The sequence below is a fragment of the Bombus pascuorum genome, chromosome 8 (assembly GCF_905332965.1).
Source record: "Bombus pascuorum chromosome 8, iyBomPasc1.1, whole genome shotgun sequence".
Classification (NCBI taxonomy): domain Eukaryota; kingdom Metazoa; phylum Arthropoda; class Insecta; order Hymenoptera; family Apidae; genus Bombus; species Bombus pascuorum.
The window spans coordinates 11,946,914-11,961,754 of record NC_083495.1 but is presented as its reverse complement, the minus strand read 5'-3'; the positions used below and the strand labels follow the sequence as shown (position 1 = coordinate 11,961,754).

The window sequence follows — 14,841 nt, the reverse complement described above, 5'->3', positions numbered from 1 at the left end:
TCGACCTTGCTAGAAGACACCTGTTCTCTTCAGCGTTGACGTCGGCAAAAATAGAATGTTTGACGAAGAGACACGCGCCATTTGTGGCGGCTTCGAGCGTGGCGTAATTTCATTCGTTAAACGACCGTTTCCTCTCTTTGCATTGTCCTTTCGGGATGATTAATCTGCTGGCTGAATTGCGTCTCTGTTTCCAGAAGGCTTCTTTGTTTCTTTAAGCGAGGACCTCTCCGAGGTTTGACAGACGTCGCGGTGATTTCGTAGATTTAAGGGCGTTTCTGAGGAAGTTTATGGCTGTTCTCTGGAATAATTAGAATTTGCGATGTCCTCTTTTTCACTTCTAAAGCTTTAGACTTTAGTTTCCGTGGAAGAATCAAAGTTTTGGAATATCTAACGAGTCATTGAACAAAATACATTGATAATTCCGTTTCTTAACTATCTTCTTATTTTGTTCAAGTGTTTTATTAATATTTCATCGTTTGGAGATCAAATGTTAATTATTCTCGATGATGTTGGTCAGTTTGATTCCGCGTGGGTCAAACCTCTCTAACGTTATTTCTACCGATTACGTGATTATGCTACTTAAACACATTGCGAGATTCCATTCGTTTTATTGCTAAACTCGTTTCTAGTACGTATAGGCATTTATAAACACTGGTAGCTCGTAATTTGTAAAATTTCATACTAATATCTTATCAATTCGATCATGCAAAAAGGTCCTGAAAGTAAATATTTGAAAAACCATTGAACCATACAGTTTCGATTATATCAGCAATCTGCATTTTATAATCTACAGGAAAGTATACACCGTGTAAGGTTGAAACACAAATTGACAGAAGGATTAATTGTTTCAGATTGTCCAGCAGCACGACGGCGATCGGCAGTGCAGCCACCGGTGGCGGTGGCGGAGCAAGCAGCGGTGCTAGTGGCGGCGGTGGCGGTGGCAGTGGGGGCGGAGGTGGCGGGGCAGCCGGCAACGGGACTTCCGGCGGTGATTTCCTCCGCAGAAGTCACCCCCTCTCGGAGCATACGGCCCTGCATCCCGCCTACCGGCTCAACTACATGGACCACCTTTACCACCAGCTCCAGGCCTCCACGCACAGTCCCAACGCCTCGTTACACGGTAATTACCTTGGCTTGTACTTGTTCCGAGATAATTAGAACGATAGCGACCGGGGACGTCGCCTAATTTCGATCACGTCCCCATCCAGTGCTTGAAATTTATTCGCCATCGAACATCCTACCTACTGACAATGAACGTTATTTCCATTGTTGAGATAATAGGTGGGAAATTTCTTAAGTTTCTAGAGAAATTGGAGGTTAAATAATTAAGATAAATACGGTAGGATAACGCATACTGATGAAGAGAATTATAAGATTGATATTGCGAAGAGCTTTCTCGGAAAAATCAAACGAATGAAAACGGTGACGAAGATTCATTTTAAAAACGGTTATTTAGAAAAGTGGGTATAAATTAATTTTTTGACCAGTGTATACAGTAAAATGAACCTGTGCTTGTAGAATATAAAAATAGCTAGAATAGAATAGAAGAGAGATGTAAATTAGAACAAAAGTCTGATTAAAATCGCTATGAAGACTGTATCAATTTTTATTGAGTTTAACAGATATCAAAAACCAACGACTCGAGTCTGTATTTTTATCCTGAACCACAGGCGACGTTCATTTTGCATAGTAAATCCTTCAAGTTAACGTTCGGATATCCTATCTATCTTATTTCTATCTCCACTTTCGCTGTTGCTCCTTTTTTCTCGATAAACGTAATTAAGGAAGTAGAGTGCACCATCCCTGGTATTAAACGCAGGGAAGTTGTAAAGAGCCCGCATTTCCGCCGGAAGAATGTCTTTGAGGATCGAGGCCTTTGATTTCGTTAGATGTGCCACGCGATACGGGATAGTATTATTTTCTATTTAAAAATAGTCGAATGGAATCTTGTTTTTTCTACTGTCTAATCGCCTTTTTTTCTTTTCTTCTTTATAATTTTTCAAGGACTGGGTGGTTTGGGGCCCGAGTACCTTCTGCACGCCGCAGGACCAGCGAGCACCCTCGCTTCTTCAGAATTCCCTTTCTCCATCGACGGTAAGTTGTGGATCTTATGTTAATAAAACATCGCGAATATAGTAGTAAGTCAAAGCTGCCTTTAAAAGTTATTAAAGATCGGAACACGGTATCTGATTAACGAGATTAATCCAACGCGACAAAATCGACAAGATCGTTGATACCTGACACCGCTTTTTAGTCTCCGAGGATCGAAAATTTCTCTCGACGTGTCAAGCTTAAATGTTCGATCGCTTCTGTATAAGATTTTGTAAATTTACCAATCTGGTATAATTTGGTTTCAAGATGATCCTTTACCATCGATGATACCAGATGTTAATGACAATCGCTAGAAAAGAATATACTGCAATAGAATTCCTAATATCTAAGGAATTCTAAATTCTAATAATTCTAAAAAGGAACTAAGAATGATACGGGTTGGCTTTGAACCAGCTTTAAATTAGCTTTGAATTAGGTATAGGTTTGACAGTGACTAGAATAAAAAAGATACTATAATTAAGAAGCTCATAATAGTTGAACGAAATTTGGAATTAGTTAAGGAACTAACGATAATTACCAAGAATAAAAAATCGTGGAAGAATTTGTAATGTAGCACAAACGCGAGATAGTCGAAAGAGTGAAGAACCAAGGCCGATTTGAACGGGTTAAAAATCTCGAAGCATGTCGATTCGACGAACGAAACGAGAAACTTTTTCGTCGACTGGTTCGAGGACGACAAGTGAATCTAATGAAAGATCCTGATGCACGGTACGCGGCGGCTAGCCGTAGGTGTAGCAGCACTAGCAGCAGGTAGGAGATCGACCGGTTAAGAGGCCGAGAGGCTAAAAGACGACTGAAAGGGTAAACGGGGCCTCGTTAGTCGCCACCGCCGCATAATTGAATCGACTCGGAGCGACACGACCTCATTAACACCTTAGCGCCTACCCTACAGGTTGTCTCACGTTTCTTCTTCCTCTGCTTCGTTCTTCCCCTGTTTCTCTTCTCCCTTTTCGTCCTCTGCCGAATTCTTCTTTTACCGAATTCGCCACGCAGTTAAGTTCGTGACGAAATTCTTAATTCGATTTATTTGAATATCGAGAAACCGGGACACGAAGCGTAAAGATGTTTATGGAATTCTTCTCGCTTGCTTGGTATTTTATCTTGCCTGGTATTTTGGTTTAATTTAAAACTAGGAAATATTAATAAACACATAGATATTATACTGCTAAATAGCGAAACGAAACGACGAAATTTTAAGATTGAAAGTAGTAAACCTTTGAAAATGAGAGATTACAGAGTCCGAACCTTTGGGATTATCGAAACCATGCTGGTGCTTTTTCACGAAATTAATATGAATTATTATTGGAATAGAAATATACTTAGTACTCGTTACTAAGTTTCGTCACGGTATGTCACGATTAAAACCATTTGCATCGAAGCGCAGATTAAAAAGTGCCAGTTGTAACATTAATCGCGTGCCATCGAACCAGACTTAAATTATTCATTAAAAACCATCGCTTTTTTTTTACAAATCCACTATAACGATTTCTATCGCGCAAGAGTTACTAACTCATTCTACGACATATTGTACATCCACGATATGTATTTCAACTTACTAAAGTCTAGTATAATTCTTTGGAAGATTTCAATAAAAATTAATGTAAACCTACGTCAAATCGAATAGGGATCATTTCATTTTCATGCCACCAAATTTTTCTCTTTGATGGTAAAAGTCACTATGATTTGGTGATTTGAAGCGACCTGTAGCGTTGTAGCGTGCGCCGAGGCAGCGTCGGACGAGCCGCGTCGATCGGAGTGGCCGATTGCACCAATTTACATGTCTCAATCCCATGTTAGCCTCGCGAGGGGTGAAGAGGGGCCAGGGGATGGAACGTACGGAACGTGTAGAGTCCAGAGGGTCGTGGGTCACGAGGACGTTCGTCTCGGGACGAGGGGGATCGGCGAGAATCGTTCGCATATTCATTAAAGAGCTCGAAGCTTCTCCAACCCCCTTTTAAGACAGATAAGGCGATCGGTTCGTCCTCTGTCTCTGTGGAAAAAGTGCATCGAAAAATCACGTCGGTGTTAAGGGGATATTTTTGCGTGGGCTTTCGGCCGATTGGCTTATCTTCAATAACGTTACGTGACTTGTAAATTGTAAATGAATATAAAAATTCTTTGTAACGGTTGAATCACGAAGCGAATATTTATAAGTCGTATCTTTCTGCTGATGAACAGAAACGAATAGAAATTGTCGATGAAATTAGAGACAACCGTCTAGTAAAAAATACTCGCTTCTTAGATGTTAAAATCGTAGAAATTTAAACGCTTGAAACGATAATGACAGGAAGGAAACAATCTTCGGTTTTTCTTCTTTTGCGCTCATTTGCCAGAAAAAATATTTCAAAATCTCTGTTCACGTTATTTGTAAACGCGATAACTGAAATTGGTGTCAATAATCCACGAAGCTAATTGCCCTCATAGGAGCTTCCAAACAGCTGGTAGCTCCCAAAAGAACTAGTTTAATTGTTCTTAAATTAATTGAATCTTAACTGCTATTTTACCTTGATATACGCGCGAGTCTGGTGCAAGGAATCAACTTATGCGTTAGAAGAACTCAATTACGAATGAATAATGAAAAATATATAACAAGATTTGATAGATCGGAGGCTACACCGAGTCTTATACAGAGCAATCGAAGTTGACATCGCCTGAGGCACAAATTATAAAAACTGCACAAGTGGCCAGTAGCTAAATCGTACAAAAACGAAATTCACCGTCTTGGTGGACTGAGAACAAGTTGAAAAGAAGGACAAGGCACAGGTAACCGAGGAAGGAAAGGAGGCCGAACGACCTCGATAAAGCCACGAGACCATCGAGGAACCTTAAACGTTCCAGCTCATGCGGAAAAACCGCACGACATTGCATCTTCTTCTCTTCCATTTTCCCTCTTTCTTCCTCATCCTTTTCATTCGTTCGGTTCGCTCGTTGACCATCGTAAATTTGATCAGTGCTCGAATTAATAACCGGGCGAGGGGATAAAAGAGCGCGTTCGCGAGAGGCGAGGAGCTCCAACCGCGAGTAATTCTATACTCGTTGTGCGCGAACGAGCGATCAACCGAGTGGAAACCGAGGAGAAAGAGCTGCTTCGAGCCTCCTCGTGGTCGGTCCTGTGTATCGCGTTGCTCGTGCGAGGCGACATGAGGAGATAGAGAGAAGCTCGAGGAACCGGCGGAGGCAGTCGGAGCGGAGGAGAGTAGAAGCAAAGAGAAATCGACGAGGGAAACAGAATGCTGCGATTTGGGGAAAAAATTTGGTAAACGAAGAAGGTGCGGGCGAAGGGATATATAACGATGGATGGAGAAGAAGGATACAAATTGGAGAAATTGTTGGAATTAATCTCGAAGAATCAGAAAAGATGTTAAAGCGACATAGATTTGCCAAGCCTCGAATCAGAGAAAAAATGTGCGTCGAATAAAGAGGAAATTAATAGAGGAGCATAGAAAGAACGAAAGAGTGTAAAGTCGGGAAGTTTAAAGAAGTTTTCGGAAAGTTTATGATATACAATTCAGTAGGAACCATAAAAGAAGAACGCTTGAAATAAAAGGAACGCCAGACTACAAAAATTAAAAGAAATTTCTGGACAAGAGTAAAAATCGAGGTTAGGAAGATGTAGAAAAAGTTTGAAAGAGTGAAAGCGAAGAAAGTCTCCAGTTATAAAAGAGGACAAGAATACAAAAAAAAAAATCTGGAACTCGAATGAAAATGATAAGAAGCAGAATTAGCGATTGAAGAAGAGTGGCGGCGCGGCGATTGAAAAAAGAAGAAGAAGAAGCAGAGAAGAAGCCAGGCGAGGAAGCGAAGAACCGCCACCATATAACCAACGATGCTCCATACAAGCGAGCCGCCACCACGAGCTTAAGAAAGTGGTTTGTATATTACGTCGTTGGCCTGCGGTCGCAGGCAAATCGCCGCTAAAACGTTCTGGCCGCAGAATCCGCCTTCCTGCTCGCTCCTCTCGTTCTCCTTTTCCATCGTTCCTCGACTTCTCCTTCACCTTCTCTGGCCAGTTGTGGATATCTACCTGGTTACGAGCGCGCGCACCGAAAGGCAAGACTTTTAAAATCCACGCCACGGAATATTCCTCCGGTAGTACGAGCCGCAAGAATTCGTAGCGCTTAATTGAACTGGTTCTGCGGCAACGTCTCGCTGAGTTTGCATGGAAATTCGCACAGCCTTCTCCTTGAATTCGCGTTACAAATCGATTCCTCGATACCTTCCCGCGTCGATATTTCAACATTGCATTTTTACTCGAGATATTTACGTTGTCAGGAAAGCGAGACGTTCTAGGGAACAACGTCGAGACTCGGAGACTTTAACGCTCGGTCAGGCGACCAACTTGTGATATCTTGCCACGATTTTCGCATGGAATTGCGCTGGCTTTGACGTTTGACCATAGGTGTTCCATAAAATAAAGAATTTCTCGTATTAACTTGTATGTTGTACTTCGTGTAGTTTAATCGCATTTACCGTCAAATTTGAATCGACTTTCTGTAAACAAACGTATTGTTTCACACTACATAAGCAGATATATTTTACTCTTTTGGAATATCTGAAGAAATTCTTTTATCCGACCATTCCTGCAGTCGAATGTATGAAATCTCTTTTCTTTTCGGAAGAGATTCTTTTCAGAAATATTCAAAGCTGAAACTTCGCTTGGGTCGTCAATGCGTGACTTACATATTCTTGGGAGAAAACACAGTCGATCAACTTCGATCATGATGTATATCCTTTACAGAATGATCATGATATTTAAATGTAATCTAAACTATTTTAAATCATCTATATTAAAAAAATGCTGGTTAAAGATCAAATGCAAGTCTCGGTATAAAAGACACACAGATCAGATCAGTTAAAGATTACGCTTAATTCTCGACCTGAAAAGCAGACAACCAACATGAAAAACGTGGCATTTTCAGTGTCAGCCTCGTCGAGGTTAGGAAGCCCAAGGGCGTCCGCGATCAGAGCGAGCCGGAAGCGGGCGTTGAGCAGTTCCCCGTACTCGGATCGTTTCGACATCGACAGCATGATCCGATTCAGTCCGAACAGCTTGGCCTCCATCGTGAACGGATCTCGGAGCAGCAGCGCGAGCGGCAGCTACGGTCATCTTTCCGCTGGTAAGCGATCATTTATCTAATATCATTATTACCATACATGTCAAACTTATTGAATTATTCCCCAGGCAAGATTTACCGCATAATTAATTACACGTTGTCTTCGCTCCAGTAAGAGAATCGCTCCCCTTTCAAACACTCTAACAAGTATTCGCTATACAGGGTGTCCCTCGGCATCGGGGAACCATATCGGCACGCGGAAACAATATAAAATGGCTCGTATAAACATATGCTTATTTTCGAGTTGTATTAATTTCTTCTTTAACAAATTAAATCCGCATACTTTTACAAGATCTGTTCTAAATGACCTGCGTGTATACGAACACAATACTGACGATGTTTTATCATTGACTGGGCGTGTGGATTAGACAGGATTGGGCAGAATTAGAATACGATGTTCAACGTCGAATATCGAGGTCTGTTTAGCTCAATTAGTTTAATTTCTTCTATCTTTCGATAGAAATGTTCCGACGTAAAACTCGTCATAACTCGAAAACAAGGTCTAACAGGGCATGTGTTAGCGCGAATCTTTTTTATTGTTACCATACGCAGATTCCATCGCCTAAGTGGTTCCCCGATGCTGCGGGAACACCCTGTATGCATATTTATACCGACTCTAAAGACATTCGATGTGAACGACTCAAATTGCGCGGCAATTTTGAATAATTTTTGAATAATTGGCCGGGCAGGTACAGGCCGATTATTCATCTCTCGGTTGTAAATTTTGGCGTGTCGTGGACTCGCGTGAAACACCTGTGCCTAATTATTCTCTTCTCGTGGATGGATGTTGCGAAAGAGGAGGGGATAACTGTTACGGCCGATTTACATGGCGGGATAAATAAGCGGCTGATTCGCGAGAGGCGGGGAAAGTCGCAATTAAGAGATCACCCGCGCTGGACACGAACTCGAAAACGTAAGTCACCGAGTGTTTATCCGATGTATTTCCACTGTTGGTCCACGTTGATTGATCGCTCGTAATTGCCGACGCGCTCGCGCCGCTTCATCGTCCACCGATCGGACCTCGACGCGGCCATAAACGTTTTCGCGAGGCTATACACGACACGTGAATTATACGCATGTAATTACACGTGTAGCCGGGCAGCGCGGTCGTTAATGCGCGACTACCGCGTGACAGCCGTATTTTCCGAGTTATTGCCCACGCCACGGGACGGAACCAAGCAATCGACCGTCGTAAACGAGTCACACTTTTACACACGCTCCACTTGGTTCCTTTATTTGAGTATTTGCCGATTTTAAACCGCTTGACCGGTGATCAAGGGTGTTTAATTTACGTCAGAGTAAAAGACTTTTCGGTGAGAAATGTTCTTTCGAGATAATTACAGAAAGATTTAGATGATTTATCGCGCGATGGTTGTGATGGAGTCATATCGCAGAATTTGGCTATTTTTCACCGCGATCGGCGATTATGCCTGTTTAAGTAACGTCAGAGTAAAATATTTCGGTGAACAAGTTTTTCTGATGATCGTATAAACGTTGGTTTATAATTATTCCTTCGGACAAATATCGCATTCGTACAGGGCGAGGTGCAGTAGTAAAAAGCTATCTAACTGGTTTCTTTGGAAATGATCCATATATCGATTTATTTTTTACTATTGAATCGAATTAAACGGTAGACTAAATCGTTCGAATCCTAGAGACGAAACCCTAGTTCTAAATCGAATCGTCGAGATGGTTGCAGTCGTACAGCATCTAACAACGTTTGCTTGAAATATTTTTTAACGACATATACCTTCTTCAGCAAAAGATAAATGCGTTGGACTATATAAATTAATCTCAATTTATCCACCGATTGAATCTGAGTGTCACGTCCCACGACCCGCGCGATCCGTGGCGTGAAAATAAAATTTAAAAATTCTCTTTGAACCGAGGTAATTTAAAACGTTTATTCGAAACCGTGCTACAATATTTGAAAGGCAGTAATAGCCGCTAAAAGCTATATCTTGCGAAAACTCATCTAACTGTGTTTTTATATTATGTCTTTATAACGATATTAAGATAATTTAAATTGCAAACAAAGTCGGCAGTTGAACAAACGTTGGAGATCTCCCCAAACATCTTCAAAAGAAAGACCCCGACGTTTTTCACCTCCGACGGATATAAATGCAACGACTCAGAGAAGTCAGTATGAGAATATTTACCGTTCGGTTATCGAGTAAGTTAATTAGCGTTCGTCTATCGAATATTGTTGATTGATTATTCGTCTATCGAAGAGTCAGTTATCATTTTGTGTATTGAAGAATTAGTTATCATTTTGTCTATCGAAGAATCGTCACTTGTCAACCGAAGAATTTCATATCCGTCAGTCAATTGTGAATATCGAAATCGAGTAAAATTTCAATAAATCATTTTATATTGATAATCTACTTTCGAACAACTTTAATCCTCCCCCATGCCAGTATTCTCGCACATAGCAGGTTAGCCGAAAGTCTAGCTTATTGCCAGTTGCATTGAACGTCCGTTGACGCTACCTTCTCGTCGGCGACTAAATAGAAAGTAACACTTGAAATATTTTTTAACGACATATACTTTCTTCAGCAAAAAATAAATGCGTTGGACAATATAAATTAATCTGAATTTATCCATCGATCGAATCTGAGATTATTTACTTCTCTAGAAACGTTTCGAAATTGCACCTTATTAATAAATGACGAAAAAGCCTGCAAAACACATTTCTCAAGATTCAATTTCAGAATTCCCAACAGTTGATCCAATCTCGGAACAGATCATAAATGTACTTCATCTATACCCTTACTTTAATCGAGTAACGATTCTCACGGAATCGGCTGGATATTACAGAGGTAGCATAATCCGAGCGTATATCATTTGCTGATCGCGTGGAAGCGATTCAACATTCGTCGTAAAACATTGGATCGTCGGTTTCTCAGGAAAACCGGGTCTCTGGCCGTCCCGAATTACCATAATTACCGGACCCATACGAAACGAATAAAGTCATTGGTGGTAGCGTTAACGTGGAAGGCCTCGTCCTCGTAAGGATCAGGTCCTGACGTTTAAGGGCGTGCGGAAGAGAGGCGGCAAGGGGGATAAAGGGGCATCGAATTAAAGTGGCGGTGCGCATGAAGCCATTATAAGGCCGGTTGCAACCGCGGCGCGTCCCACAAATCGGACCCCGGACCTCCTTGCTCGCGAGTTAAGAGCAGCCGGTAATTTGCGATTAAATGAAGTAATTAACGGATTAAAATTCAAGTGACGCGCGATCGCCGGTCGTTTGTCAGCCTGGCGTTGTACGATGCTACGCGGGATGCTGCCCGCTCGTTAATGTCGCCATCGTACGCTACCGATCAGAGATTCTTCCCTTTTTCCTTAGGGACGTTCTTTTGTAAACGTACATTTCTGCGAGCAGAAATAACGCGCGTACATATATGTGCAGAATAGTCGACGAGTAGAAGGAATGAAACAGGGAATTCGAAGCATTATCGTTTACTCGGAATTTTTTCGTGGAGTCGATGAGTCGGGAGACCCGTGTTTAAGTCATTATAGGTCTCTTGATATCCATTTGGGAATTGTAAGAGGGAGTTTGTAATATGTTTCGTGGCACTGATTACGATGTTCAAAAGATGGCGGCTTCTTTTACATAAAAATATGTGTATTGTATTTTATATTTTAAAGTGTATGTATTTTTTGACTGAATTTACGAAGAACTAATTGCCATTCATAGAATTGTACGTGTAATGATTTTGGGCTGTCAATGGTTCTTTCCTTCATGGTATAATAATATATATATATGTAGTATTGTAACATGAGAGCTTACAATTAGTTTAATACTTTTTTATTTTACCAAGTTTGAAAAGAATTAGTAGAATGAAAAGATAAATGCAATTATAGATTCTTGGAATAATATAAAATGTAAAATTAAAAAATACAGCGTATGATTTCATATCAACGTTCACCTAAAAACATTAAACTTTCATTTGAACATCAGGTTCTGAGATGCTGATCTAAAATGAGAATCTGATTCTGATAAAAAGACGAAAAAGGTATAAGAAAATTAAAGGACTGGAATAAAAGTATAAACGATTAATAAATCGCTACCTGCTTGTGTCTAAAGTAGCAATACCTGAATCACAATGCAACCGACCGTAAATTCGAGATTTTCCAACGCCAGTTTTCATCTAAGAGACAGAGTGTTTTATGAAATTTTTCATAGCTGATGGTCGGCGTCGCACACAGAGAATATCGCCGGTGATTAAGCGATTATCGTTCGGTATACGACTAGACAACCGGTTACCACGACGATGTACAGTCGATTCCACGAAATTATAGTGTTCTTAAATAAAGCATCGTAGGCGTGCACCCCGTGCGTTCCTTCGGTTTTATGTTCATTGGAATCGCGACGAACGATCAATGCACAGAGAGAAATACAACCCGACAAACATTTTACAGTCTCACGCGTAAAACGTAACTATTCTTACGTGCTTCTTCACCCTAAGAATGAGACATAAACTCTGCTTGCAATATGGCAAGTGATTTTCTTCTTGTCTTTTGCAATCTTGCAATTTTGCTTATTGATTGAAACTTAGAAAAGATCTACAGCCGTTACTTCTTTATATTTTCTGCAGATTGGTATTAAAAATTCCTGGAAACATAATAAATGTATCTCTTTGTACGGATCATCTAATCTTCATCTATTTTATAATTAACTCTCTCACGCTTGATGTTGCGTGTAATATAACATTATATTTCAATAAATTAGTAATTAACTAAATGATAAATGTACCTGTTTTCAGCAAGTCGATCTTGAATTTCAGATCATTGTGCTAGTCATCGATGTTAATAATTCATAAGGGAGAATTTTTTCTCATAATCGAATTAATTGATATTAATTTCTCGTAGAACGTTGAGAATAAGATAGGGCGAAGAAAAAAACTTGGGAATAAAGAAACAATTATTCCTTGAATCTCTATAACCTACATAGGTTAAAGATCACGTGGAAAGCGATCAAATTCGTGAGTTATTGAAATTGATTAAAAGAACAAATATACTCAATGACGTAGGTAACGTAATAACAACCCTTTCCTTTCTCCTTTTTGTTTCTTTTCTTCCACTCTAATAATCATGTTGTTGACGTAATGTTAATCTTCCGATAAAAAAAGTCAGAAAAATGAGAAGAAATTCTTGGAAAGATAATAATCAATTGACGCAGCTGTTTGCGTTACCAATTCCACGTACTTTATGGCAGGAACCAGTGATTAATTTAGGATGCAGAGAAATATTTTAAATCCCGTTTCTGCCCGTCTTCGCCAGTCATTACAAGCTTCGGAAACGTCGCGTAATTACTAAATGATACACCAAACTCGAGTTTTGTCGGTAAACTGCTTCGTTTCACGAGAAATGGCCACCGATCAGCGTTTCTGAAAACTATCTCGAAAAATCTTATTCGATTAACGTCGTCGATTAAAAAACATGGCGAATATTCGTCGTTATTTTAAAACGAGTCATCGTAAAATCGTTAAGCGTCCGTGTTAAGGCAACGTGCTCGCTTTTATGAAGCACACCGCCTAGAATCGTAGACACGCATGGGCGTGACCGGTCGCCTAAGCGCTTTGGCGCGCGTCCGCGATGGCACCGTCGATGGTGCTCCGTGACATCGACGATTGACTGCTAATCGGTGACGTGATTCTGTGCAGAAAGACTTAAAAGGTGATTCTAACCGTGCTGCAATAGATTCGAGACGATTTCAAGCGGTTTCTGTACGCTTACGTAAACTTCCTAGCCTGATATTATAGCAAAATGAGTAACGTCGTAATAAACGAGATTATTCACGCGAATAGCGCGAAGACGAGAGTATCATTGATCAAATATTCACGAATTTACGAATTGTATCTATTATTTATAATTAAAAAACCACGCAAGATCATCTGTGGAAAAAAAGTCACGATTCGTTATTAAAAAATCGAGTCGAATTAACTGTTCTAATAAATCGAAGTGAATATCGCAGAATTATATGATTTATTAACCAAATACTCACAAATTTACAAGTAAAAAGCATTTTTATCAACGTTACATTATATCTACGTGGAATCGACAGAACAGATTCATTTCTCAGGAAACGATTACGATTCGTTGCTGAAACACCGAGTTGAAAAGACTATCGTAATAAATAAGACTATTCGTAGGTAAGAAATGTACGTAATAAAGTATAAAGATTATTAGCAACTATTTACAAGCGGAAGATATTTTTAGCCGCAGCTACATTGCATCTAATGTAGTTTCAAAAGAGCGAATTTGTTTTGTGAAAATTGGTCACGATCCATCGTTCAAACATCGAAAGTAGCTCCTGTTTGGTATACGTCGATCATACATAAATGATCGTGAGGTTTAATTTATAGAGCAGTGACAGGGAGCCTGTCAATCGAGACTTCGATTAGGAGGAAGCGTGATCTTGTAAGGCTCGTCACGTAACGCACCGACATCGCCATATCGAACGTTGGTTAATTTAGCCGTGGCAATTTATTGAGCGAACTCGCTGCCAACCGTGAGTATCGCTAATATTTCATCGTGCAACCAGCTACCGATTAAATCGTGTCTCAACCCAATTATGCTATATAAGCAAACTTAAAATTTGACAATATCGATATCGGTCGTACCATGTACGTATCGACAAACCAGATGACAACTAAGATTGTAGTATGACGGACGGTTGAATCTGTGCGCGGATGAACAATGCAATGTCGTTGTTTGATTGATTTTGCAATGATGTAGCTATGTGATTTACCGCAGTGAAAATTTATTTATTCGATATACACATATGGGAGTAATTAAAAATCGATACGTCTTTCATAGAATTCAAGAATCTCAAGGAGAGTAGAGTTTTGTAACAAGCAACAGCCGATAAATAGCTCCCTAGCGTTAGTTTATAATAATCTCGAAAGAAAATTCGAACAATAAAATCTAGCCAATTAAATCTTACTAATCAGCTGATATTTTAATCGAATCTTCTAGAGACCGATTTTCAATTAACCCAATTTTATTTACTTCAATCGACAAAGACTCTGCTGCGGTTGATAAAGCATCCTCAATTAAATAAATTACACAACACGAAAACCATCGATAATCCAAATGATTTAACTCGTTACTCCCAATTAACGAGTGGAATATAATCGGAACTCTGCAACGTACATCTACAATGTATTTCCGTATCAAACTTACACATCCTGGCAGCATGCCCGATCCAACGAGCGCGCTTTCTCGATAATTAATTGCGAGGAAATCCAGTTGGCGGTTGTAGAAAGCCGAAAGCCGATACCGCTACAAACGAAACAGGAAAAAACTGTCGGTGTAACAGCGAATTATTCGTACGATCAGTCGCTGATTTCATCAGGCGATAACGAGCAGCGTCGCTGTCACTACGTTGGTTAAATAGTTAACGCGAATTCAGTGGACGAGGGTGGCGATACACCGGGGATAATCGATAGAGATCGAAATCGGACCGCGTCCATTCTCTTGACAGTCGGGGCACGCCACGCCGGACTTCCGGCACGTAGGCCAAGCTTGCATTTCAATGCTACGAGCCTCTCTTACGAGACCATAAGGCTGTGTGTACCGGTGATCGTGTAGGCTGCGTTATTTCTCGTTC

The 14,841-nt window shown here is 40.4% G+C and overlaps 1 protein-coding gene across 1 annotated transcript in view; it reads left to right on the top strand.

Annotated features, from left to right (window-relative positions):
- The window catches only part of LOC132909686 (transcriptional activator cubitus interruptus-like), a 146,982-nt gene that overhangs the window by 121,546 nt on the left and 10,595 nt on the right, over positions 1 to 14,841 (top strand). The window contains exons 2-4 of the mRNA XM_060964638.1: positions 852 to 1,120; positions 2,005 to 2,094; positions 7,032 to 7,229. Coding sequence (XP_060820621.1) covers positions 852 to 1,120; positions 2,005 to 2,094; positions 7,032 to 7,229 — 557 coding nt within the window. The remainder of the gene's footprint in view (positions 1 to 851; positions 1,121 to 2,004; positions 2,095 to 7,031; positions 7,230 to 14,841) is intronic.